Here is a 27,964-nt window from a genome sequence, read left to right as displayed (position 1 = left end):
CGTTGCGTAACTCGCAGCGAGGCTCCAGTCCTCTCGTGATAACCACTGTGCGATGAGCTCCGTTGGTTTCCGTTTGTTTAATTGAAGGAATAAAAGCATACAGACACTACACTGAAACACTCCGTGGATGAGAGTTACCAGTCACTGTTTTAAGAATTGTGTGCAGGTCTCAAGCTGCGTCAGCTTTGAGAAATAACCTGAACATTAAATAACAAATAAGAAAAACAAAAATGCCACAAGACTTACTGCATATTCTTTTTATTTTTCAATATGCCTATTAAATTATCATCTGTTTTTATCCTTGGAATTCCCTTGACATCTCGAGGTTGTCTGAGCAAGGAATACTTCAAATATTTCAGTGCAAAACAGCTAAAGCCAAGTTAATTAAAATAAAAACACCCCCCCTCCCACACCCCAAAATTAAAAAAATCATTCGTAAAAAGCCAGTAGTTAACATATATAAATAAAACTGAATGAATTTTAAGAGAATAAACCCTTTCCGTTTAGGTTCCCTTGTTTTGCAGCAAAGCATCAACTTACAAATTTCCACCTCATATACATATATGAATATCAACATTGTGTATATTATCATGTACTCTTGTTACAATCTACGGGAGGTCCATGTTAATCAAGTGTTAATAGTTACATGAGGTGAATTTCTGCACATTTGAAGTGAAGGAGTCCTCAGGGTTTCTGCGTATTATCCAACAATAATTTGATGGCTACACGTAGGTTTTCATCACTGCTCAGTCTCAGATACACCGTCATACACACCTTGTTGTCCACGATACGCAGGAACCTTGAGTACCGCATGTGTGACCTCGTGCAAGCAGAGGCGAGCACACGCTCTTCTGCTAAAATAGTGTCAGTCAAATGAGGGCTCTCTTCTCCACAGTCGCCGTATACCGTGAGTGGATCAAACACGGATTGAAAAGGCATCGTCTTCACCTGGCATCATCTCAAACACGCAGACACATCCACTCAAACAGATCATCTCATTCATCCCGAATTTTCATTACAAATGTTCTCCATCCTCCGTTTAGTTTAGTCTACCCACAATGCATTAAGCTCCCTGTACTCTATTCTGTGTGGATTTTAAATAAATTAAATTAAACTTAACTCACTGGTCCATCTCTTTTCATCCATCCACACACCTTTATGTCCTTCCTCTATTATTCTTTCAACTGATTTGAATTGATCCTCGTCCTGCTCCGTTCATTCCACATGAAGTCTACTTTGATGTCGACATGAACGTATACTACACCCTCAGCTTCCCCTCCTTGACATCCAATGCTAAATGTACCCAACTCTTTCTAACTACAGCTCTATTGTATGCATATCTTGCTTTTCTTTTCCGTGTCCTTATATTACTTCAACAAATCACAGCAAACAGTCATCCGAACACACAGCAAAATATACAAACTCATCTGAACAAGCGACCACAAGAAATGAAAGGACCTTGTAATACGTTAAATCGTCAATAATGGAGTGCAATGAAGATGTACGTGAAGACTCAGACACAGACGGGGTCTTTATGGCCATTTGAAACTGAGGAACGGGATTGAATTGGAAGTTTTAAGTGTCCGTGTTTTGTTGTGTTGGTTACTGTGGGAGTCCCTGGTTTTGGCAGGTTTGGGAGTTGGCAGGCAGGGATTCTGGTTATGGGTTTGGTGGTGGGGAAGACTTTTTCAAGGCCGTACATATTCATTTTTGATGGTGGGGTCAAAATGTGAAGAGCAAGGAGGAAGCCACTCGATGTAGCGAAGGTTCAATAAGTTAATGCATGAACGATTTCCTGCAGAAAAACAAAAAACGGTATCTCAGAGTTTCAGAAGTCGCAGGAGCTGAGCGTGTGGTGTCCAAGTCTCTAGCCTTGGTGGTTTATGGACCCGTAATTTGGCCCTCGGTCTTGTTTTGACTCCCTCTAGTCCTCCATGGCCCTCTGTCAGCAGTCAGAGACTTCGGAGGTGTTGGAGTCACTGGCGAGTTTCCTGCGTTGTCTCACTGATTTCTCCTCATCCTGCAGAGAGAGGAGGGTTGTTTTTGACCCGTTTAGTACGGCGGAAATCTGAAGGTTCCTCTTGTGTCACCCCTCAAGTGCCAAAATGTCATCTCTGCACTTATAGATGAATAAAACCTTTTGATTATCATAGCTGCTTTTCCTCTAGTACAACCATTGGGAGCAGTTTTAGATCTGTAGCCCTGCTACTGGTCATAAACACCTGCACATTTCTCTCCTTTTCAATTCCTCTTTTATTCTACATGGACATGATAATGTTTCGACAACAAATGAGGTGTCCATGTAGAATAAAAGAGGAATTGTGGATGAGATACCAGTGTGCATGAATTTTGGAAAAGTTGGGCTACACCAATCGGACGTCTTCTCTCCCAATTCCGATACCTCAACTCAGGATATATGCCAATACCAATGTCTTACAGACCCGATACCAGCGCTGTCTTTTCCCCAAATAACCCTCCCTGGATGAACTCATTGAAACAAGAGGCCAGAAATGGCTGTGGCAATAACAACGACTGCTTAGCCAGCCGTGACTGAATGAATGGCCGATATTTGTCTTGGCAAATACAAAGACATTTGCTAACGGCAGTTGCCGATATTCATCTATTGTGTCGCAACAGGCTAAATGTCGTGTTGGTCATTTGAGGTCAGTAGCTAGCATTCCCAGCGGCTGATTCGGAGAAGTCAAGACACCAGCGTGACATAAGAGGGCGATGGGCTCCGTGGGCTCGTGTGCTTTGTGTTGATGTTTGTTTTCAGAGAGCGGTTGTTCAGCTTTGCGTCTTACATCTTGAATGAGAAGAAAAACAGGCTGCAACAAGGCAGAGATACTTATCTCTTTGTAATTGAACTGCTAACCTTGTGATTAAAGGACATCCAACTCTTATCTCCTGAGCCACAGCCAACCGTGAATAAAGGTTATGTCAAAGGTTGCTTCATAAATTTGGATGATTGGATCTGCGTGCATTCTAAGTGTCACGAAATGCTGACAGTTCAGTTTGTCTTCTTTTATAATGGTTTCTTTTTTCCTCTGGCACAAAAGGGGGATAACCAACAACAAACTAAATTTAAAAAACAACAACAAAGAAACATTGGCATTAGCTATTGGCCAAATTCTTATTTTAAACATCTGGATCGGTGCATCCCTAAAATGTTACAATGGCATTGAAGAATAAATGTATTTAATATGGATCGGTCACGTCATGTTTTCGTGCGTGCTTACAGTCTGAAAGACTCCATTCTGGCCCCACTCTCCAGGCGAGTGGTCCTCAAGGTCCTCTTCCTCTTCTTCCTCCCCCTCCTCCTCTCTCACCGTGTCCATCCCGTCTTCCTCATACTCCGTCAGACAGTCCGACTCCTCCGCTGAATGGAAAGATTTAGAGGCCATATTACGGAGAGAATTTATTGTGCGACTGAGCCACCTGGTTTAGACAGCAGCCATAAAATATCAGGGACATCTCCCACTGTATTTCATTAAAACAGAGCAGGTGAAAGCTATGATCCCTTAAATCAGACAGGATCCCGAGGGGGAAACTGTGCATCTGTAGGAGGAGACTGATCTAACAAGGACTTTTAATATACTTTAGCCGCTATAAAAGGAATTGTTTCTAGATAAGAATAATGAATTGGCAAGTGATCGTTTACCTTCTGCAGCTACGTAGCTTTGGACGGGCTCTATCCTGGATACAATCTCTGCAAGGTCAGTGAAGTCCGCTCCCGGACACGTGCAGGACTACGAGACCAGAAACCATTATATATACGGACATAAAATGTTGACGGTGAACATGTATTTAGCTATACATCAACCATATTACATATCGTGTGTGGTGCGACTGCTGTTCTTACGTCAGTTCTCTTGCTGTCGTTGTAGTCGGCCGAGCGGTGGTCCTTCAGCATGTTCTCGATGATGTCGCCTCGGGCCCAGCCAGTAAACAGCAGCTTGCCGTGCTGGTAGCCCACGTCCTGAAGTAGTTTAAACAGAAATACAAGGTACTTTTAATAAAGCAAGGACAGGTTATCCCCAAATAAATAAAAAACAACAATATTCATGAAGTAACTCACGTAGATCTCGTCAAACTTGCCGAAGTCCATGGTCTTGAAGCGGTCGATGGGCGGTCTGATGTACTCGCAGTAGGCGCTCTTCTTCACCACCTCCAACTGCCGCACGCAAGACACGTAGGCCAACCGAGACTGGATCTCTGCCATGTCTGGCACCTGCAGCAGAGGATGGTGGAAGAACCAGAATTCACCACAAACACCAACACTTCTTAATCTTAATGTACTGCTCTGTATTTAAGCTGCTGAGTCGGCCACGGTTAGCAGTACTCTACCTTTACTTTCTCGGCCCAGGGATTGATCCGTTTCCACAGCAGCCACCAGCCCGACAGGCTGTCGCCATAATTACAGAGGTCGGTCTCGTCTTGGCTGCCCACGTCGATGGCGATGACTGTTCTGGCCCCCATGTTCCTCGCGATGTCCGCTGTTTGACGTGTAGCGCGCGCGCACACACACCGGCATTCACACACAGACGCACGAACGCGGCACGACAAAATCCAGCAGCAGAGATGGTGAGACAGCGGACAATAACTTTAAACCTTCATTTTTAGGAGCCACAATGTTCAGACAGATTAACGCCACAAAAATGTCAGTTTTTTTTTTAAGTTGTCAGATACACTCTTACGGGATTTATGGCCAATTAGTGACAGAAAACAGAGCAAACTTTACTGGCCAACCAGCACAGAGCCAGAAACTTTCTCGTTGACTTGCTAGTGTCAAAAAGAAGCCTCAGGGCAGTGAGCACTGTTGTGGTGTTGAGACTTTTTTTAAAAGACAGGAAAGCAGAAAACATCTCACAAAGCCCAACACACTGATCCAGAGTGCCAAGAAAGAAGGCAGAGAAACAATCAGTGAGAAAATAAGCACGTTGATTTTATAAGGCACCCTTTAGTCGGATCAATCGTTGGGCCCAGAAAGCACCACACGTCACAAACCTCGAGATTGAGCATCGCTCGAGACATAAGACATTATTCTCACACCAGGTAGGGAAATGCAACGGCTCAGTCCAGAGCTTTGTGACAAGTGGCTGTGTTTCATCAGCATAGAGTACATACTTTATCATTACCACAGAGACGGACTCGGGGGGGGGGGGGGGGGGTTTCATCTGCGTACCATATTGAAAGCTACAAACCTCATTATGTCTCATTTCTGTTAACATTACAGGAGAGCGTACATCTGGTCTGATGCATTGTTGAAATGCTTTCACGTAATGAGGATGTATTTAATGATCCGCAGACAAAAAACAGCCCCCCCCCCAGACTTCACTCATTGTTCTTCAGCAAATTCTAAAACTCAGCTTCAGTATAATGAATGTAGAGCTGGGCGGAATGTTGAAAATCATCATCATATTAACAGGGATATTTTCCCATCTCAATAATTTTACAATATGACAAATGTATACATACATTTGTCACAATATGTATCAAATGCATGTATAATCCCTAAGAAAACAATCAAACTGAAGTTCAAAGCAGAACAGTTGTGCTTTACATGAGGCTGAGCTCCTCATAAGTGTAAAACTAAAACTTCACTTTTTTTATTTGTTTTAAACTACAGTTTGATTGGAGTCATTCTTTTGGACAACAGAATGATAACATGATATGATCATATCACCACCGTATGATTCTGCTGAAAGTCAATAAACGATAATATTGAATTATTGCCCAGCTCGACAGAAAAGTGCCCATTTCGACATGAAGGGAACCAGACTTTCACCTCAAAGCAGACTGGTGTCTTGTGCCAAAATCACTTCATAGTTTTAAGTGGTAGTCCCGCTTTCCATTTTGAATCTTACAATTTTCTGACACCAGGCTGTTTGACAGATTAACACCACATTCCCCTATTCAATGAGGTATTCATTTAAGTGTAACCTTATCATTGAATACACTTGAATCCTCTTTCGATAGAACTCTAAACATTTTCCCCATCTAGTAATACTGATAATGCTCACTCAGTTTTTATTGTTATATTTTTCAAATGTGGTTGATTCAGATTGATTGATTTTTTCTTAATTGATGGTTGGAACCGGCTCAATATACAGACAGGGAAAACTCAGCACACTCCTAAAGTACCACTGGACCACGTCTATATACTTACCAGACCTATTAACAACTTGATTATAACCCCTCATAATAATCATCCCCGTCCCTCACTCCACCAAACCCTCCTCTGGGGGACAGGAGTTTGGTGGACCTTGAGGACTGTGTGTTGGGGGGGGGGGGGGGGGGGTACCACCTCTACTTGCCTGGCAGGTTGTTGATGTAGCCACCGTCCATTAGCAAGTTTCCATCTTTGGGGTCGCAGAGAGGCGGCAGGTACCCAGAGAGGGTCATGCTCGCCCGTACATAGCGCCACAGAGAGCCTGACACACCAGGGAGGGAAGGAAGGAGGAGGAAGGGGGGGAGGGGGATAACATCTCAATAATGTTTGCTATACATTTCAGGTTAGTTCGGACACAGAACGCAATCCCAACATCAGAGGGAGGTCGGACAAAGAAAGGTAGCCGATCCCTGCAAAGGCTAGGACTGTGGTTCTGCCCACCTTTAGACTCTGCTGTACACCACTGCAAACCTCGTTACCTTGCACAGAGACCCTGAGTGACTTGTGCGTAAGGTAAAAAAGTAAATGGCAACCAATCACAGAGCACCAAGGCTGTTTGGATCATCAAACACTGTCACAACAACAGCGTTTCTCAGCAACACCTCCTTTCCAAAGCAAAAATCCACTGATTCTGTATATTTAAGTTGAAACCAATCATGATAACCTGAGGAGAGTAAGCGGCAGATGTTGTGACAATGTCTGGAGATCCCTCACCGTGAACATGGCAGGGAAGCACCCAGCCTGCCCAGTCCTGCAGTCCAGCTCAGTGCCAGCAGGGGGCCGGAGCAGGACGGGTGCTGCATGGGTTGGAAGGATAAGGAGCACCACAGAGAAAAGCGAGGGGTGGGGGGGGACATCTGTACATGGAGAATGTGTGAATGCTGAGGAAGAATCATTTTATTGAAATAGGAGTTTTGGGAACATATTATCACCTACAGCTTTTCATTTCTTTGCTCTTGATTTATTGTAAGTTACGGGCTTTATCCCATTTGTAGCTACGATGTGCAAAAGCAGGATCCAGAACACATATTCCCGTATAATACAAACAATATGTAGAAAAACTAAAAAAGTAATACATGCCATGAATATATAAATATATATTCATGAGAAATATATTCATTGCCTTACAGTGTTTTACACTGGCATGCACACAGAAGCAAGCAAAGCCAGGGGAGAGGACAGGTGTAGGAGAGACTGAACATGTTCCTGTAGATAGAGGTGATTGAAATGAAACTCCTCATGAGGAAGAAGCTGAAGTTCAGTCCAAAAGGACAGACGCATGTGGGCCCACCGGAAACACACAATGATCCACAACAACAGACAGATGCGATGTTGATATGGTGCAGCCATTCACCGTCTCCAGTAAGTGTCAACTTAACCACCACGAGCTTTCCTTTCATCACAACAAGCACTACTGTATGCTCTCTCTCTCTATACCCGATCTCACACCGAGAATCCAGCTGCACCCAAATCACTTAAGTTTGATTTACATTGGCCAAGATGAGCTACCTGCAAGTTAGCAACTGTATTTTTGTAAAAAAAATACATCAAAATAAGCAAGTACAGTGGTTCTTACAAGCCACATCCAGAACTTTATAGTTAAAAAAAAGAGACGGTAAAAGTTTACCAAATAAAACACAGTGGTCCAGAAGAAGCCAGTCTGTCATGCATCTCTCCATGACCCATAGATGTCAAGACATGCATGGGCAAAACCTCACATCTACTAAGAAAAGTAAAAGTGAGCGGTTATATTCACAGGTGGCGCCAAGCTAACTTTAGAAAAGTCTGCTGTGTGTGAGAATCAAAAAGCCAATTTGAATTTATGATATGTACCAGTGAAGGACGAGGCACTGGGTAGTAGTGGAAATAGTGGATTTAGTCTTTCCTTCCAAACCATGGGCTCCCAATGTCCACCTGGTCAGGGTGGGGTTAGTTACGAGAGAGAACTTGGGAGGGAGAGGACAAGAAAGAGGAGGAGGGGTAGCCGAGTGGTTGATTGTCGACTTAGGGATGGGGGATGGGGGATGGGGGGGGGGGGGGGGGGGGAGGTTTTGGTGAGCGGTTGTTTAAAATCTGACCTGGGACATTGTTAACATAGCAACCATCCACAAGCAAGTGGCCATCCTTGGGGTCACACAGGGGAGGTAAATAGGGGGTGTAGGAGGCGCTGGCTCTAACATATCGCCAGACGCAACCTGTCGGGAAATGAAGATGGAGAAGGAGGAACACATCAAATATGGGCCGGACTCATCGTCACAGATGGAAAAAGAGAGCAAGGAAGACAGAGAGGAGAGAGAGAGAGAGAGAGAGGAAGAAATGGAGAGAAAGAAATGCCCGCAACATAGAGGAGAGCAAGAAGCTGCCAGCAGCAAGACAGAGAGGAAGGGGAATACAATGTCAACAAAATTATTCACTCATGCCTAAGGCAGTAAATTCTAGCACGAGGCCAATTCAAAATAAAAGCATACTCTACAGCCAATTATATAAAACTATTCAAAGGCTGATTAAGGAAGTACGATAGACTTTTGTTCAGAATGACGACAAGATACCAAAATATCAACACAACAACATTTACTACAAACAGCACAATGTAGGCTAAGTATGTTGAATCTGTGATATAAATGACAACAAATATGTTGGATGAATGACACCAGATGTATGTAAATGAACTGAAAACGGTGGTGCGAGGTTTGTTTGATGTGTTCATTAATCATATTAAATAAAGTAGTACTAGCGTTGTTAGATGACTGGTCGGACAAGCAAGGTGGGAGGAAGGCAGGCAGAGAGAGAGGGGAAGATAGAAAAAGACCACTAGAGAGGCAGAAGGACGGAGGAGGAAAAAGACAGAGAAAGAGCGAGAGAGAGAGTCCTTCATTTCAAGAAGTGCTTTTTGGCGTTAAACTAAATTTGCGTAAATGTAGACTGAAGAGGAAACTGCAAGTGAAGCTGGACAATGTTTGAGAGGAAAGATCTCAGTCTTGTTGTTTTTTTCCCTCATTGGATAAAAGTAATGCAAACTCATGACACCGTGTTCCTTACACCCATCAAAACGACTGGAGCCAACGCGGCATATTTTGAATAGCACCACGCTGGCGTTGTTTGACGAAAGCACACCAGACAAACTACAGAAAGCACAGAATGGTGAGTGAGAGAAGCAACGTGGGATGTCGTTAAGGAGCAATGAGGGGGAAGCAGGGCGGAGTGTTCTGGATCCTACATGTTGACACGGACATGGGACGGGAAGTCAGCGACTACACAAGTTATTTTGTCTATGGCGTATCCTACAGATGAGCAGCGCCTGTGATGTCTCTCTATATGCAGAAAGACCTGACGGAGGTGGTGTATACACACATGGGGCATAATCTGAGAGTTTTAGACACAAATGTGATGGACAAAAAAAAACTATGTCTACAGCTTTATCAATTTAGTGTATGAAAAGGAAGAAGTTAAGAAGGGACGTTTAATAGAAACAAAAAAAGAAAGATATTAAAACAAGTCAGAAAGATGGTAAAAGATTAGAAAAAAAAAAGAAAGAACCAAAGGAAGGAAATAAAGAAATGAAAAGGGAAGAAACTAGTGCATTAAAAGAGGCAGATGCCATTAACGATGAGACGGAGGCTTCGCTCCAGTAGTTAATTCATACATATGCCAGGAAGCAAACCCCTCAAATCCAGTAATCAGCCTCAATTAGAACAATTCAAAACACTGCCTTCACAATGGAACTAGCGATGGCTTTATTTGGTGCACAATGCGATCATTTTGGTTTTGCATTTGATTATGCTGCATGGCATTAAATATTTGCACACTGGATTTGCAGGGTTGGTCAGAATAGATCTACTTTAGCTTAATGTTAGTGATGGTGCATTTCTTACGCAAGTCAAACAGAACACGTGCCTCATTATTTCAGTAAATACAGACACACAGAAACATCTACATAATACCTTCTTTTGTACGCATCTAGTGAAATCCCTGTCCTTGGTCGTGGCATACTCCAAATGAGTTTGTAACCGGCATGTTTATGGAGGCAAAATAGTGGAGTTTCGACTAAAATGAAGCAATGCATCTGGCTTTGGTGGCTGCAATTTATGGAGGCTGGCCACTAACTTATTTGGGTTATTTCACCAACCCCAAACATACTCTTGGTTGCAATTCTTCCACAACATGATGTAAATGGCTGAAGGTATTTTCTAAATGTTCTCCGAGTATTGTGTTTTCGGATAAAAGTCATTACATTCCATGTTTTAACATGTTTTGTTGTGAGGAACTTAAAACGGTCTACTTCCAGTGAGACTTGCGAGGTCCTCCAGCAGGTGTGGACACTATTACTCAAACACACAGAGTCGTATAACTGCTTTGAAGTTTGCTGAAAGTTGCATATTCAACAGCAGAGAACACACCATCTTTAATTTAGTTTGGAGTATAGCCACCTTAAACCCTACATCTAAGAGCATGCGGGTCTGTCACTCTAGATGATGCATAGGTCAGTTACATTGTGTATTTCCCTAAGTTGTGCCAACTAATACAATACTTATAGTTGTATAAAAGATTTTTAAAAATGCCTAAAGTACCTAAAGTCACTTCCAATATATTCACTTAGGTAATAGATTTATTAACTGTGCCATTTTACTTCTGACTGACTGCTGCGAGCATTAATCCTTGTTGAAACATTAAATTATGACAATTAAACACATTAGTTCTCAGAGTAGTATTATTGATTAAGCTGTGTTAAATGTTGACTTAAGCATTTACGCATGCTCTTCATTCTATATGTCTTTTTTATCTGTGTTTGCATTTATGTGAGCTCATCTAAAGCTTTCAAAAAACAACATTAAGCCAATCACAGTAGTGATTTGATAAAGAGGGGTGGCGGCCCATGCAGTCAGCTCAGCTGTCACTTACCATCCTGGTGAACACGCATGGCTGAGGCCGTGATGTCAGTAGTGACGTTGAAGTACGGCAGCCACAGGTCCTGTTGGGCACAGAGAGTATCATAAACCGGATTACTACTCTCCCAGTGAGTGACTTAAAAAACAAGACCCCTGTCATGTTCCGGCAGACTTTACTGCAGCGGTACAGAAATCCTCCTTTAAATGTTTTGTACCGCAGTCCCTCACCTCGGCTTGCTTGTCCTGGAACACTTTATGGATGCTGGTGTTGAAGGCAGAACCAGAGAACATGGAGGTGATGGGATAGGTCAGGTCCAGGACTGTTTTGAACACTGAGTTCATTGCCTGTTCCACAACAAAATACAGAGAAATCAGACAAAAGTCTATTGTTAATCACTTGTTCTTGTTTGAAACCAAAAGGTTTTCCCTTCTCGTCAGTTACTTGGCATTCCACTTCAAACAGATGGAAAGACATTGAATTGAAGTATAATTGAACTGCTGGGTAAATTAAACCTTTTTTAATTCGAAGAGATAAAATGTCAATAATGCATCTAGATGTGTGCTGTACCTTGGACCACTCCCTGGCTCTCTGTTTGGTTCTGACGGCACTCCTCTCCTCAGCGTACAGCGCTCCAATGAATGAGCCGATTGAGGTCCCACCTACTATGTCAATAGGAATCCCTGCTTCCTCCATAGCTTTAATCACACCTACATGAGAGCAGCCTCTGCATGAGGGAAAACAAAAGTCAGGTACATTAAATGACTTCATGTGATCTAAACTGCACATTGAACTGAGCGGTAAGTGGTAAACAAATGACCGAGATGTCCCTTTGGTATAAAAGAGTACATTTTCATCATCCGACTGTTGTGTGATAAGACAAGTGTATTACATAATATTGATGTCAAGTGGGGTAGATAGCGTTGTTAACATGACAACACCAAGACTTGTGAGACACAAACTGCTCTCCACATGTCTGTACAGATAGCTGTGGCTCAGCCCCGCTCACCTGGCTCCTCCTCCTCCCAGCACCACGGCGATGCTGTTTCCAGTCAGGACCCGGGCCAGCCGAGAGAAATCACTGTGCCTGTCTGCCGTTTTCTCAAACACCTTCTCATATACCTCCCTCTGCACAAACAAAGAAAATACGGATGAAAATACAGTAAAAGCAGAAAACTTTCTATGAACATTTTTCATTTTAAAGTGCCACACTTTTAAAAGGAGTGGCTAATCAATTTCCTTCACCACTGGGTCTACCTTTTAGCTAGCACAGCATACCAATATACAGAATATAAGTAGTAGAATTTCATGAAAAACAGCCATCACAGTGAAGTATGCTTCGTACTAGTTTACTCGGGCTGCGTCTGGAGAAGACCCTGCGAGGACACTTGAGGTGCAGATGACCGGAGCACCAGCTTCGCATGTTGAGCCACTCAACCGTCCTGGAGGGGCCCGGCCCATCCTCTTTGTGCAGAAGGACCAGCTGCTTCAGCGCCCGGACTGCTGTGTTCTCCAGCATCTGCTCCACCTGGAGGGGAAGAGAAGAAGATGGTAGCAAGAGTTAGAAAAGAGACAAAGGGAATAAGTATACTTTGTACTTTGAAAGGTTTGTTACCAGAATTTTTATCCCCCTTTTACTTTTGCTTTCTTAGACACACACATACCTCTCCCAGGGCAGGTTCCTGGTCACCAAGGCAGACAATGAGGATGCAGTCAGCCTGGCGGATGCAGCGCTGAGTCCACGGGGTCATGCTGTTGTCAGTCTGGTACAGGACAATCCGATTGATGTCCTCCTGCTGGGCCAGCCAGCCAGAGAGACGGTACTCGTGGACACTGATGGATACGGGAGAAACGCAGGGATGAGGTTATGGAACAGGGTTTTAATTCACCAAAAAACAGAAAAGAGACTGGAAGATATATTGAGTGGAAATGATAGTGATTAATACAGACACACTTAAAATGGAGAAAAAAAAGAATGTGAGAAAGAATTAAGAACAGCTGGAAAGCTTTCGTGATGATGCCTAATGAGACTTAGAACTGAGTTGTTGTTCGACTTACTTGTCCAAAGCAGAGGCGCCCAATCGCTCTTTGATGATTTCACTGGTCAATAGCAGAGTGGGGCCTGCAAGTTACAGAGACAGGCAGACAACTGAGGCATCGCTGTATGACATGTATCAAATGTATAAAAGCATTAACCATAAGCATGTAATACTTCCATGTGTATTCCAATCTGTACTAGTAAGCAATGTATATTTCTAGTATCACAAGGAACGGAACAGAAATCTAGCAATCCCAGATAAAAAAAAAAAAAAGAAAAGGGCTGTTGACCTACCAATAGCACTGAGGGCATGGCTGAGCTCCAGGTTGAATGCGTTGATCGGCACCTCATCACACACAGGCAGGACAGCCACAGTGGAGAGGTTGCTGGCAGGGTTGGTGACATCAGCACTGGCTGTCATACTGGGCAGACCCAGGGCTGAACCTGGAAGACAGGACCACAGTGTTTAAATGGTAGTATACTGTACCACTGGATCAGGCTGGACTCAAAGACGGAGGGAGGGAGCACGTCTTTGAGAACATAATATTCTCCCCTTCGTCACCTGAGAAGGGCCCTCGACCCTGCTGCAGGTTCCCCAGAATCTTCTGGCCCAACAGGTGGATCAACCTCGTCACCACCTAAACAGACATCAAGCATCAGTACCGTTTCAGCCGCACACACAACCCACAACCGGATCAAGAGGAAGACACTGACCTGGGGATATCGTCTTTTGATGTTGTTGAGCGTTCCCTCGGGCAGTTTGACCAGCTCTGTGTCCCTCACAGCGTGGACGGTGGTGGCTCTAGGCTGTCTGGTCAAGGCCTCCACCTAAAGTACGAGGCAAGGTTACACTAATATTATTAGTGTTATACTATTTACAGAATTAGATTCCAGTGATGGCTGGGTAGGATTGTTTCCGACATGTTATGATCCAAACATTCCTAAAACTTAAGAGCATTGTTAAGTCCAAGAGTCAAAATGTTTTGTTAAACATGTTTATATCTAACAAAATGAAATATGACGACAGTAAAGTAAATCTAGTATATAAAATACATCTCATTAAAATTGTCCTGATGTGGTTAAATCTACACATACTGCATTACAAGCAATTCAAAACAAAAACACTCGCAATAGCAGCTCATCAAGGCACCAAAATAATAATAGCGCCCCTCGTTTGTTTTTGTTTCCAGCTTCATATTTCATTTTGATAGCGGAGGTTTCTTTTACATGCAGGCAGACGGAGAGGAAAAGACTTGTTCTCACCACTCCAATGAGGTCTCCTCTGCCGTATTCCCCAACTAGTTCTTTCTTGCCATTTGCCTTGCGGATGACTGAGCGTAGACGTCCATTCAGAACAATGTATGTGCAGTCTGACTGGTCGTCCTGTCTGTGGATGGGATATTACAGTGATGAATAAACAGTACATGAATACACTGACAAAATAAATGATGCTAAAACAATGAATTGACCAAGTACAGTTTGCACAAGGGAGCTAAATATTTGTTTCACCTGTAGAGGGCTCTGCCAGCCTCCACGGCCATCCAGTCAATAGCGAAGTCCATCTGCCTGACGAAAGGGGACATGCGGATGGCCACCGTGTGAGCCGCACTCAGCACCACACTGGGCTGCTCCCTCATGATCCTGCAGGGGGCAGCATACGGCACAGGCATGAGCAAGTCTTCATATTGCAAAATTTGAATGGTTACAGCAATTTTGGAAGATTATGGAAAATAATTATGGACATGTTCCAAGTAGGCCTCAGTGCCCCTGTGGACTGTAAATAAAAAAAGTTTCATAAATATTTTTCATTCTTGTTTGCTCCACATTCAAGGCGATGAACTCACTCGTAGAAATCCGACTTTGAGATCTTGAGGTAAGTACAGTCGCGGATGGCCTTGACGGTGAAGATGAGGGGCTCTCCAGTGAGCACAGCGAGCTGGCCCACCATCTCCCCCGGGTGGGTCACAAACAAGCAGACAGCTTCCTGCTTGTCAATCATCCGCTGGTAGACATGCAGACAACCAGACAGGACAAAGTGCAGACTCACGTCCTAAAAGAGTGAAATGAGAAAGAGAGAGAACAGTAAGAGGAGAGGACAAACACGACTTTGCTGTATTATCTGACGTTCATTTTTTTGTTGCTATTATTAAGTTTATATATTTACTTAAAATACTTGCTGCTACTACTACTACTACCCTCAACTTCACTGCTTTGGTAGTAGCTGCACTCTGCCTTTGTACGGCAGTGTGCAGCTAAGGGTAAACAGATCTTTGACAAAAAACGGGTCCAGTATGTTTTGTGTTTTCAGTACCTGGTCTCCCTGTCTGGCTAAGACAGCTCCTGCTTTTGCGTGGTGCAGAGTCACTTTCCCAGTTAACAAGGACGGGTCCTGGATTTAAGAAGAAAGACAAAAAAATAAATCCAGTGAAGCAGTAACAAAAGTCAACAATGTGGATGAAATGTCTTCATTCTACTTCGTGGATGAAAATCAAGCCCCAGACGGCGATGCAACATTCAGTTCAGTTATAATGCTTGATCTAGTTACATCAACATGATGTTTTGAAATATTAGGTGTAGCAACTTCAACTCAAGAGGCACACAGAGGGTTCACCACAGATTACACAAAACGTGTGTTTGCAACTCATGCTGAAAACTGGCACAGAGAAGTTGAGCATTTAACTGTGTTACAGTTACCGGTATCTAGTTCAGCTGAACTCTGGTTTGTCATCGTGTTATTTGTGTTTTTTTAAGCGTACTTAACGTGCATATTCTTTTCTCATATACAACCAAACACACAGCTCATGTCTCCACACGGTGGCTTCACACTGCAGCCCGCCCTCCACTCATCCATAGACCAGGCCCAGTTCCTCTAGAGTGGGCCTGCTGACTGACCCTCTTTCCACATCATAATCTGTCAGCAGATGCTCCTGGGTGATTTGAGACAATGTGCTCACTCATGTAAAAAAAGGAATAGTGCAATGAGCCTAGTATTATTTCTTAATCCCTGAGAATTTGGTCCTAGAGTATACTGTATATGATGATTGTGAGAGCATTGCACTGACTGCATCTTTAGATCCACCTTTACTTGCAGTAGTTTGACGGCTTCAGCTGAAAAATGTTCAAAAAAGTAATGTGATGTTATGGAAACAAACCTCAATCTTCATGAGTTTAAGGATCTCTTTCTGCGCTTCCTCAAACAAAGCAGCATTGGCTCGACTGGCTACAGGTGTAAAAATGTTGTCCACTCCCGGCTCTTCCTCTGGGTACAGATAGATCCCTGAGGGGACCTCATCTACTGTCACCTTCCTCTCCCGCTGGTCCTGGGACACAGACTGGAATCATACAAGTACAAGAATATGTTTGATGAGTCTCAATCTAAACGGTTTCAACATAGAAAATCTGCCACTAAAAACAACAACGAGTTATCTATGAAATATCGTAGTGAGGTGATTAACTAAGACTATGTCGGATAATATCCTGTTTTTGACTGACTGATTTATTCATGTTTACATGTTCAAAACTTATATAATGTTATGGAACAATACAATTATTCTAATACCACACAGCAGAGAGCATTTCTTGTAAAAAAACAACAACAACATGCTTATCTTTAAAAAAAGAAAACATTTTAAAAGACTCATTTCCGGACATTAAAAAATGTACCGGACTACTTTGTTGTTATTCATGCTCTGTAGCAGACTTTTAGTCTTTGTTCAGAAAGACCACTGGAGCTTCTGGTGCGATTACCCAATTTTATGTCAGGAGATCAATTGAGTCAACCTTATCTCATTTGTGTCTCAAGAGTCTGCCGTGTACTGACCCGAGTAAACGCAGGAGGGGTGTTGCCGTCCTCGGCAGAGACAGATATCCGCCCTCTTTCGTATGCCATGTCAAAGTCCGATCTCAGACTTTTCTGCATTCCTGCACAGACAAAAATAGATATCCAGTCTTTAATCAACATTCTACTTTTCTTACACACAGGTTTCCATTTACTACACTCTGAGGAGGAGCATAAAACGATTGTAAATTAAAAACATCTGTCTTGGAGCGCCTTGGTAGCTAAGTAGTTGCAACACATGCCGTATAGCCAAAACGTCCCAGGTTTGATTTCGGCCTTGGGGATCTCATACCCTTCTCTCTCCCCTCCCCCCTCAAAACAAATGAAATATCAATCTCTAGCCACATTAGCCAATTTTAGCACAATGGACCTTTCAACCTTTATTGTCATAGAGGCATTAGTGAGACAAAGTGGGCGATGAGATTGCAGTTTGCCTTCAGTATGATTCATCTGCTGGCTATCATGTTTCAACATCATGCCAACAATGTCTCTGTGTTCACGAGCCCCTCGCTGCAGATGGTTAAGATAAACCTACCTATTCAGCCAGACATTTTTAGACTTTGTTTTATTTTTTTACACATTATTGTTTTCACTTATTTTATTGTTATATCTATTTTGAAAAAAATATTATATTTTTTATTTATCACTTCAAAAAAAACAAAAACAAATTGTATTCAAGTTGTATAATTTAATTCTATAGAATTTATCTAGTTTATATTTCACCCTGTTTTACTATTTACTATTATTATAGCTTTAAATGATCTTTTATTACATTGTTATAATTGTATTGTCTTGCGTGCATTGGTCTCAAATTGTAAAATTGCTTCTGTCTTTTCTGTTGTTTTCAAGGTCCAGACTTTTTTTGTCTTATTTTGAGCTTGTCAGTCATCTGTGAACTCTAACCTGTATAAGAGAGGCTATACAAATAAAGTTTGATTGATCGATTGAAGATCACTTTCTAACTGTGTTTCATTTAAAAGGAGAAAGGAGAACACGTCTTTTCAAGCAGCTACAGCGAGGTTACACAGTGTTTATAAAAAAGAAGCCAACTACAGGGGTTCATAGCTTGAATAAAATGCTTAAGAACTGGTTTGAACATGTCCACAGACAAGGTGTATTGTAGATAAGTATGACATCAGAAGAGCCAGGAGTGGGCTGATTTAAGGACACTTGTGCTGAACCCTTTCATGGTGCGGTGGTCGTCTAACTCAACCAACCCTTATTATATACAGTTAAAACATATCGTGTTTATTGGTTAAACTAAAGGAAAATATGAAAACATCTCTCTGAACAGGAGAGACGTCCCTCACCAGCAATGTCCACAGGCATTGAGATGGTCCTGCTAAGAGTTGGCACTGTTGCGCCATCCTTCCCTTGGTCCCCTCCTGTACATACAGGAAACCACAAATGAAGCTTTTAGTAAGAAACCAAACACAGAAGTAACACTAGAGGAAAATGAAGAGTCAAGATATATTTATATCGGGTTTTTTTCTCCCCACCTGCAGCTTCACCCTTAATGGCAGCTTCCCGCTGCTCCTCGGTTACGGTCAGGCTGCCAAAGCGCTTACCATGCCGGATGGGACTGGTGCGAGTTGGGTGAGGAGACGGAGGTGGCAGACGCGAGGGTTGCATTTCCTATAGGACAAGCGGGAATAACATGATATGATGCATGTGTGTGTGATGGGGGAGAATGGAAACAGACACAACATTAGCGACTCAAATCATAATAGAAACAGCATGCGTACCGAGCTAATGATGCAGAATTCCTGATAAATGCCAAACCACATCGCCATCAGATGTTTGCATGGCTGTCTGGTGTACTGTATGTGGTGTGTGTGTGTGTGTGTGTGTGTGTCAAACTCACATGGCTAAAGAGCTCATTGGTGAGCCCCAGATAGTTGTGCAGGGCTAGGACCGTTACTCTTTGGAGACGAACCATGATAATCTGAACAGAGGAGACAGGAAGTGAGTCGTTTCCCATACATGCAAACTGACCACCAAAACCACTCCAGTTTTATGAGTGCATACATTTCTGAGCAACAGTAGAGGGAAACGGAAGAGGAGGGCGGGAGAGAAACACAAAAGAGAATAAAGAGAATTAGACACACAACTCACCTGTACTACCCGCACCAGGCTCTCAGGGTACTTCTCAAATATAGCGAGGAAGGCCTCTACAGGTAAACGGAGAACATTGGAAACCTCTGCAGCCCGCGCCGACACAGTTCTGTAAGGCTTCTGGTGGCCCTGGACACAAATATCCCAACGAATACTTCAGAAAATGTTTTCACATGCAAAGGAGCTCTGATGTGAGAGGTTGCTTCTTCTTGTCGGTTCTTGTAGTCATGTGACCTTTAGTCCATTTAAAAAACTAAAATCTTAATGTTATCATTTTAACTTATGCTTTATTTCAGATGGACATTGATTTTCACTGAATTACAACTACAGATCAATGTATGAGTCACATGTGTGCCAGTGGAGAAGGTTGGATGAGTCAGCTGGTTAATGTGAATGATGCAAGGAGGGAGGAAGTGGGTGGTGTCCAACACACTGATGGCCAGGACTGCAGGTCATTCAGGAAATGTGTGAATAATGTGTACGCGTGTTATGAAGAAGCCCGTGTGTGAACAGCTGTGACATACTGTGATGACATCCAGGATGCTGAGGAGGCTGTGGACACTGTCTCCGGGGTAAACCTCCTTCACCACACTGTCTTTGCCATCCTGGAAGACAGGAAGAAGACATTCCATGTGTATTAAGTTTTTGCACATCAGAAAATGTAATCCCCCCCCCCAAACACAGAAACAACTATGACATGCAGGAAATCCACATGTAATCATGCGCGCACACACACACACACACACACACACACACACACACACACACACACACACACACACACACACACACACACACACACACACACACACACACACACACACACACACACACACACACACACACACACACACACACACTTGCGTACCGCTCCAGTAAGGCACAATTCGAGTTTTCCATCCTGAACCACGTAGATGCTGCTGTCAGGCTGGCCCGGCCTGAAGACGTACTCCCCTTGTTGGAACTTTTCAAACACCATGTGTTTACACAGCTCCAGGAAGAGGGGCTTCTCAAAGTGACCCAACACACTGCAGTGAAGGACAACACAGAGGTTAGGTTTGTACAAACACACACAAACAAACAGGTGTGTACAGGTGTGATCACTAATCTGTAAAGTTTGGATATTTAAAATCCGTGTTAAGTTGCATGGAATGCTATTAACTGAGCTTTATGAGCACAGTTTGCTCGGTAACCGCTGCACAACAGAGCCAAACATGTCAAAAGGCATCCAGCTCATGTCTCATCGGAGTCGCTTATCAATCATGTAAATCAACTTTAGAAGACTGCGGTACACAACAACACAGATATGACAAAACCTACCGGACATTTTTGAGCATGTAGAGCACCTCAGAGGGCAGGTGGGAGTTGGCCACATCAAACTCGGTGAGGTCAGCCTCCAGCACTGAGGGAGGGGGCTCCTTGGCCTGCAGGATGGGCACCTCCTTCTTAAAGCGCAGGATCCTTCACAGCAGAAAGGCAGTGGGAATAGACGGGTAAGTGTGCGAACCACTAACGAGAGAACTGGCCATGACAGTAGTAGTAGAAGCTGTATTGTTGGTGAGAGTGAGCTTTCTGATGTACTTTTTGGCAATGTTAAGCATCTTCTGCTTCTTCTTGAGGCGCTGCCGAGAGGAAGTGGATGTACCCACCAGGGAGGAGGTAGACTGCGAGACCTGTTGAAAAACATATTGGTTTAAAAAAGGTATTCCTGTGATAGTAGTAGACTAAAAGACTAGCTGGCCGTTGAAGCCAGTTATCACTTTCTGCCACAGACTCACTTTGCGCATGATCTTTCGCCCGTAGAACATGACTTTGTCCCTCTTGCGAAAGCGGTATTTGGGTGCCTCCTGAGCTTCTATGTCTAAAATATAAGAAATGACAAATTACCATAGAAATACATACAAGTTCGTATTGGTTTTTTCATCATTGCTTGCCCTCAGTGCTGGGGCGACATACGGTTCTCAGCAATTACTGACTTCGAAGCTGGATCCGCCGCAAGATGAAGAAGATGAGGATGGCAATGAGGACTATGGCGATGCCCGCACCAATCACCATCCCCACCATCTGAGGAGAAGAGAAGAAAAGAGGAGAAGGGTTGATGCGTGTACACGGTTAAAGTCTGCAGAATGAAAAAATGGAAATCGCAATGTAAACGAAAATTATATTTACGCGTACGTTATTTCTGTTTTAAAGTGTTAAAAAGTATCACTTCGTTATTTCATTTGCATGCTCCTCAAACACTATTGAGCTACATTTTATTCTCTGGCTCTCTCTTTCCATGGTGAAACATGACTGGCATGGCACTGGTACAATTTCCCGCACTCACCATGCTCGTCTGTAGTTCCTCCTCCACAAGTGTCTTGATGTTATCAAAACCCTCCTAATGTAAGAGGAAAAAAGAAAGAAATTACTAATCCAAACTTCCACAGGCAGAGTGCTAGTTGCTTAGTAGCATACCCAACGGCTGCAACCACCTGCAGCATATTGAGCCCGACACACAGTGTGGGCCTGAAGGTTTCACTTCCATTGAAGTGTAATGGAATGTGTGAATAAGGGATTTGCCCTGGAGGCAGGAATGTCTGACTGAATATGAGTGCACGGGAAATGAAAGGAGGAGAATATGAACATCTTATCTGACCTTTTTTTAATGCGTGCACCTTTCCAAGTGTTAAAAACAATAAGCACCACTCACAGCTTCCTCCCTCTGCTCCCTATGTACTGACGGAGGATTCCCGATGTGAAGCTGTTGGGTTCACAGGCTACAAAACTGGCACGCTGGAAAGGGCAAACCGAGGCTGGATGGCAAAATGCAGCCCAGGTGGGTGGCGTTTTTCCATGAAGGTATCTAAACAAACCTGTAACTGCAGGGAGCACGCAGGTCCTGCGGACAATGTAAGGCTGACGACATGGCTGACAACATGACATAATGACAACTGATGGAGCTGGACTTTGGGCGAGGCAGAGGGGCGCGATAAGCAACTAAGCATGAAAGAAACCAAGAAGATAAGAGAAGATTTCTAATCATGTGCATTGCCTATCGAAAACAAGCGGCTAAGCAGAGGAAGAATAATGGTAGTAAGCGGAGTAGTTTTTCCTTTTGGCTTGATCTGACTTTTATTTTTTAAGTTCAACACCGAACTAAGCGCTTCTTCACACAACAAAACAAGACTGTCCGTGCAAGGAGTGGAGATCCTGTGGCCAAGATAAGCTTGTTTGTTTTACGGTGTGCATGTGTGTGTGTGTGTGTGCGTGGCTACCTTGCAATCAGATACAGCATTGCAAGAGCAACAGTGACATGTTTTTTGTACTCTGGCTGTTTTCAGCAAATGAGACTACATGTCTGCTGTCAGTGCTTATTGATTAGTGTGTGAGGAGCTAATGGTTCTTTGGCAGTAAAAGGCCTAAGCTATATTATAGATGGGTGAGTGCATAGGCCGGATGTGCACATAGAAATATGCCTGAGTAGGCGCATCAGAGTTTGGAAATAAAAGTGTGTAAAGTGAACACGTGGGAGCAAATTTACAGCAAATAAAGCCAGTGAGCAAACCGACCTCATTGGTGACGTCTCTCTGGACCTCTTGTTCCGAGGTACTCTGTCCCATTGTAACCCTGTTTCTTCATAGGGATGGTTCATCAACGGCCACTGGAAACAAAGACAGACAAGCATACTAAACAGGCAGGTTTCACGGGGGACATTTTGACATATCACAGTAGGGAAAAGCACACGAGAATGGTTGATTGTCTGCTGCCAAAACGGTCGAGCAAAAAGGAGAAAACATGCCTACGTTCACACTTGCACAAACACGTAGAGAAATCCAATTATTTTTCCTGACTTTTCAGCTGCATCCGTGGACAGATGCCGCCGTACTTGTACGAACTCGGCACCCACAAACATCCATTCACTCCTCAGGACTCAGCAGAGTTTCTTTAAGGCTGCTGCTCAACGTCTGGCTATTTAAGGCCTTTCTCATTTACTGCGAACTACAAAAATGACCTCAGCAGCACAGTTTGTTCACTTAAAACAAACTTAATCTCTCCTTAATCTCTCCTTAAAATCAGTTCAACTGAGTACTAGAATCAGAGAGGGATCAAATAATTGCATCCTACTGGGACAGGCTTTGCCTCTGTCACACACACACACACAGCAGGGTATCTAGATAAAACTATCCAGATGGTAACCCCTTCCCCTCTTTTATCCATCCATCCACTTCCTCAGAGGATGATCTTCTTACTGTCCCAATTAATTGGTACCACGTCTATTGCTGATTCAGTGACAACATTTAAGGCAGCATAACAAAAAATGCAAAGTTCGTGGCCATAGTTCTTCTCTATAATTTCTTCTTCTTTTAATTTTTTTCAGCATGTCAATTGGAATACTTTTATGTGTGAGTGATTGCAGTCGTGATGGAGAGGTTTTCACTTTTATACAGCTTAATGGCTTTGCGAGAAAATGTTGTTTTTGAAATAAGCTGAGATGCCTGTACCTTTAAGAAACAAGCTACTGTTGTGTTAATGAAATGCAGTTTTTTCTGCTTTTGTTTTACACACTGCACATACAATTATTACTGTGTTTCCTCCAACCGCTCAGCTAAACAATGCCCCGACATAGGAACAGATACTTTTACATACTGTAACATTTTACCGACCCAGCTTGCACCTTATTACAGTCATATAACCGAGCACACTTGCGGGGAGTAGCCCAGTAACACCAAAATGCTCGGATCACTGAGCTACTGCAATAATTGAAGCAATAATTGAAGCAATACTGATGCAATGGTTCCCAAAGTTCATCCAGGTCGGCTACATACCAGTTCCCTGCCCACATCTGCCAGAACGGACTGATTCAGCTGACACAGGCCTGTGTGCTATAGCTGGGACAACAAGCTTCATTCACCATCTGTGGACAAATAAGCAGCTACGCTAGCTTAGCTCGCCGGGGTCCAACGATGTCTGTACTCTGAAAGTGAGGCTGGAGGGAAAACAAGATGGCTAAAAACACACTCCATGTTTGCTGAGGGCATACAAAGTAGGCTACAAGAACTAGCATGGAGAACCCTATAAACAGGCAAGTGTCTCATGGCTAATGGCCAGAACTTCAAGACCATTAGAGAAAAACATTAACATATCCATAGAATAGACTACAAACAGGCCTCTTGTTTTGTGTACCAAGTATTTATCTGAAGGAGGTTTGAATGCATGTTAATATTAGTCGATCAAGATTTAAAAAAACAATTGTGATACGAGGTTCTAGTTGAATACTGCTAAAACAAAACTAAGTGAAGTAAAATGTTTGTTGCTTTATTGTTTCTTCGTCATTTTTTTTTTAATACTATTTCTGCTTGAAGAAAAGACTGAAACTTTTAATCAATTCTGTCAATCGAGTAAGCGATTAATTGACTAAATGCTTCGGGTCTAATCTGACATTTGTTTTTAATAACAATGACCATGTCTTGTGCTTATATTAACTGCTAAAAGTGGAAGAACACATCTGCCAATGATAGCATCAATGTCCCAACTATTAACCAACCTACATATGGAGTAACATCACAGACTGACATCAGCTGCATCTTTCATCTGATGCGTTTCCTGCTTAAATCTACAACATGAGTGGCTGGAAGAGGGTGGCTGAACTGCTGCTTAGATGAAATTCAATCAGTGGAAGCTTGAGGATCCAGTGTCTAAAGGCCATAAACTCTCACATGTAAAGGACGCGTATATTATAATGACATTGTGCGACTCAATCCTCCAATATTTATATTTTAATATATGCAATAAGAGGGTTTTTATTTTAAACAGAAAGTGTGAATGGAAATTTAAATATAATGATCTCATAATACTCAATACACAAATTAATAATAAATGTATGGAAATGTGTGTATGACACCTTCACCTGACCCACTAAATGTCGCTCATCTTTCAGAGCGGGGAAATCACCACCAACCAAATGTCAGCAGATTTTGGCTGCAGTTGGACTTTTCATTTATTGTTCTTCGTCAGGTAAACTCTGCAAATAGTTTTCCATTCTGAAAATTGCCAGTTCAAAATTAATACAGCTTAGCTTGTGGATTTTTGGACGTCACTGCCGTCACCAAAGTGCCGTGAAACATTTCTTACTCTTGTCTCTTGTGCAGCAGCCTCAACAAAACTTGTGTCACTCCGGATAAGAACGCTCCAACTACCAAAACTTGTTGCTACACATTGCACTTTGCACTTTGCTTCAGATCCCGTTTCTTTGACTCTACGCGCCATCGTGTGTGGTAATAACTCTGTAAAGAGCGCACCGGCCTGCTGTCCTCAGATGAGACAGTAGCCAACTTCTAGCCTCCTAGCAGTGCCTCCCAAGCCTATTCCCATTGTTCTCTATAAACAATGAAGCTACTGTTGACTCCACCGTCCAGGGGCAGACCTGGGCCGACTAATAACACATCCTCGTCTGTTTTCACCGAACACAATACACCCTCTCTAGGCCATGAGACTCACAATAACTGGCCTGTAGGGTGCTGTGTTTGAACACGCATTTAGAAGATGTATGGCTGGAAAATGTCAGACACATGGTAAAAGAAAAAAAACTTGCTCCAACTCTTCCCTGATGATTTCACAGTGGGAGAAGACAAACCTCATAAAACCATGTCTTTGGTTGAATGTGCTGCTGTCAACACTTACACCAGCTGCTTTACACACATGCTGGTATCACCTTTGACCCTGGAAGTCAAGCCAAGCTGATTATTTCACTTCACACTTTAACTCTATAGAGACATGTCTTGAAGTTGTAAGTAAACAAACATCAGCTCAAATACAAGCGGCTGCAAAGTACTGACCAAGGTGAACTCAGAGGTTGACATCAGCTCATATTTCCCTCCAGCCAAAATAGTTTTGCATAATTTGCGCCCACAGAGGTGTTGCTTTACTGACCTGTCGTAAATTGTTCAATGGAGTTGTAAACATGTCGAGAAGGCGGGTAACCACTTCACAAAATACCAAAAAGTAGAGTGTCCTTTCAATAAACCTCGAGCTCGTACGAAATGTAGCTGATGCACACAAGTAGTGATTGTTTTGACGCAGTGCTGCACCGTTAGCTAAGCTAGCTAACAGGCACGTCAAGTCTTTATGAGACTGTGACTGAACGACGTCAGACATAGTAATGCATTATTGTTTGTATTCACACGAGAGTAAATGAGTGATTACCACTAACGTTAGGTGAAAACGTCATCCGACCATAACGTAATCCCTGAGGCTAACGTCACTGGATAACGTTAGCTAGCATCCGATGCTACAAATGGCAGTAAACTGTGGTCATGTGGAATTAAAACAACTCAAACACGTCATTTATGTTGAAACTAAAATTTATTTTGCTGCATTGTTGTTGTTGCCTTTTTGACCTCAGACGTAGCTCCACCGTGTTTGACACACTTGGACGGATGGCCCGTCTTTCCACCGTTACTCGTTACTGACCAACGCTGAATGAGAAGTCTCAGTAAATCACCGAACCGTGAGCTGAAACCTATCAAAGTGAAACCGTGTCATTGAATAATAGATAAGATATTAAAGAAGACATTCACCTGAGCTGATGTTCTCCCGTCAATCGTCTCTGACTGTCAAATAACATACGACGGAAATCGTCTATGACGAAGCCCCTCCTATTATATTTACACCAGCATTTTTGGCCAATCAGCAGCTGAGACGCTGAAAAATAGACCAATCAAAATGCAGAACTGGAATGAATGGCTCTATCCCACCTACATATATGTAAATAAATAGTGGGCGTCCAATGATGGTTGAGGGACACAACCAGTCGATCCATGATTGGATAGTTTCAGGATGATTGACATGACATCAACCTGCAACGGCAGATTCAATTTCGAGGGTTTCAACCGGACTTCGACATGGGGTGCATCCCAAATCTCTTATTTGTCATTTCCTCGCTACTCGATCCTCGCTTGAACCGGAAGTTGTTCTGCACCACCATATTGACGGCCGTCCCAAAGCTCTTATTTAGCTTGGAGAAGCTAAATAATCGAGTCATGAGCGAGGACCCACGAGAACAGCCTTCCAGGAAGTGTTTTAACGGCCGGCACGCCCCCTCATTGTTCATCTGTTATGTGATTGGACGCTGCAGCCGATCGGACTGATAAAATATTTTTCAACATGTAAACAGTGAAGACGGATCACAGATTAAACTCAAGCTTTATATTTGATTAGTTTGCTGATCTGGTTTAAATATATGTTCATTGTAAGTCTGAACAACAAAAGGACCACAAATAACTAACTTATTAGAAATATTTGTGTTTTCATGATCTGATATTTCCCTCAATAACTTTTACTATGGATACAATTAAAGTCAGAGAGCTTTTTACATAATTTATCATCATTTCATTCAGTCACGTGAGGCTGATCATTCCTGAGTGTCGGGTTTGATGAGTTTTATAATTTAAGTTTAACCTGAAACATGGAGCCTAATAAATTAATGTCGGTATTCAAGAGAAACCATAATCATATTCTGGGTGAATTAATGACGCAACAGTCACAATTTCAAAATGTACAGACGCAAATAAGTCATAAATAAGTCAAAAGCATTCTGTCGGTAGAAATCGATCCTGCACTTCTAAACGGAACAGTTTGTTAAAGACGTAACAGACTACAGAGAGAAAACACCTCTACAGTGATGATTACCGTGTGTCTTTATTAGTTATTAGTATTATTAGTTACTATTATTAAGTACAGTGATCATGTGTACAGACACAAACTTATCAAAAGTCTCTCCAGCTGTTAAAGCCGACTGACAGCTGTGATCAGCGGCCGCCGTCATCAGCAACAGACGTCGCTTCACGTGACGCAACTGAGGAAAGGACGTCTCATGTATCTTAAAAACATATTTCCTCGTTCCTCTCTTGGTTTCCTCCATGCATCCCTGGTGGGA

At 42.9% G+C, this 27,964-nt stretch overlaps 1 protein-coding gene across 8 annotated transcripts; it reads right to left on the bottom strand.

The window, feature by feature from the left end:
* Positions 1-242: 242 nt before the first annotated feature.
* pnpla6 (patatin-like phospholipase domain containing 6) lies at positions 243-26,681 on the bottom strand. Of its 8 annotated transcripts, XM_076090373.1 has the most exons (38): positions 26,607-26,674; positions 23,856-23,944; positions 22,599-22,690; positions 21,374-21,427; positions 21,024-21,111; positions 20,826-20,908; positions 20,629-20,720; positions 20,368-20,508; positions 19,916-20,075; positions 19,572-19,652; positions 19,048-19,176; positions 18,797-18,877; positions 18,432-18,567; positions 18,243-18,317; positions 16,915-17,015; positions 16,247-16,426; positions 15,406-15,483; positions 14,939-15,144; positions 14,604-14,735; positions 14,358-14,481; positions 13,809-13,922; positions 13,657-13,732; positions 13,389-13,538; positions 13,115-13,178; positions 12,721-12,889; positions 12,402-12,584; positions 12,066-12,184; positions 11,627-11,783; positions 11,287-11,403; positions 11,072-11,141; positions 8,251-8,367; positions 6,318-6,434; positions 4,348-4,496; positions 4,079-4,231; positions 3,863-3,979; positions 3,662-3,749; positions 3,240-3,379; positions 243-2,020 (listed from the first exon to the last, which is right to left on the bottom strand). In XM_076090373.1, exons 3-38 carry the CDS (start codon positions 22,647-22,649, stop codon positions 1,946-1,948), a joined length of 4,167 nt encoding a protein of 1,388 aa, XP_075946488.1. In that variant the 5' UTR covers positions 22,650-22,690; positions 23,856-23,944; positions 26,607-26,674; the 3' UTR covers positions 243-1,945. The 8 variants fall into 8 exon arrangements, 6 of the variants coding, with proteins under 6 accessions (XP_075946488.1, XP_075946492.1, XP_075946491.1 ...); XM_076090377.1 differs by lacking the exon at positions 6,318-6,434; XM_076090376.1 differs by lacking the exon at positions 8,251-8,367.
* Positions 26,682-27,964: the final 1,283 nt, after the last annotated feature.

The sequence above is a fragment of the Anarhichas minor genome, unplaced genomic scaffold (assembly GCF_050575085.1).
Source record: "Anarhichas minor isolate MPS153535 unplaced genomic scaffold, ASM5057508v1 ptg000012l, whole genome shotgun sequence".
NCBI lineage: Eukaryota > Metazoa > Chordata > Actinopteri > Perciformes > Anarhichadidae > Anarhichas > Anarhichas minor.
Note: the sequence above shows the minus strand (reverse complement) of the source record. Positions and strands in the feature narration are given on the sequence as shown.

Excerpts from the sequence above, each read along its gene's own strand:
- pnpla6 (XM_076090373.1), bottom strand. The coding sequence starts at position 22,649 with ATGGGACAGAGTACCTCGGAACAAGAGGTCCAGAGAGACGTCACCAAT. Across the intron at positions 14,482-14,603 it reads GCTGGCAGAGCCCTCTACAG|ACAGGACGACCAGTCAGACT; the intron begins GTGAAACAAATA and ends TCCCATCCACAG. Across the intron at positions 11,404-11,626 it reads GAGCCAGGGAGTGGTCCAAG|GCAATGAACTCAGTGTTCAA; the intron begins GTACAGCACACA and ends GTTGTGGAACAG.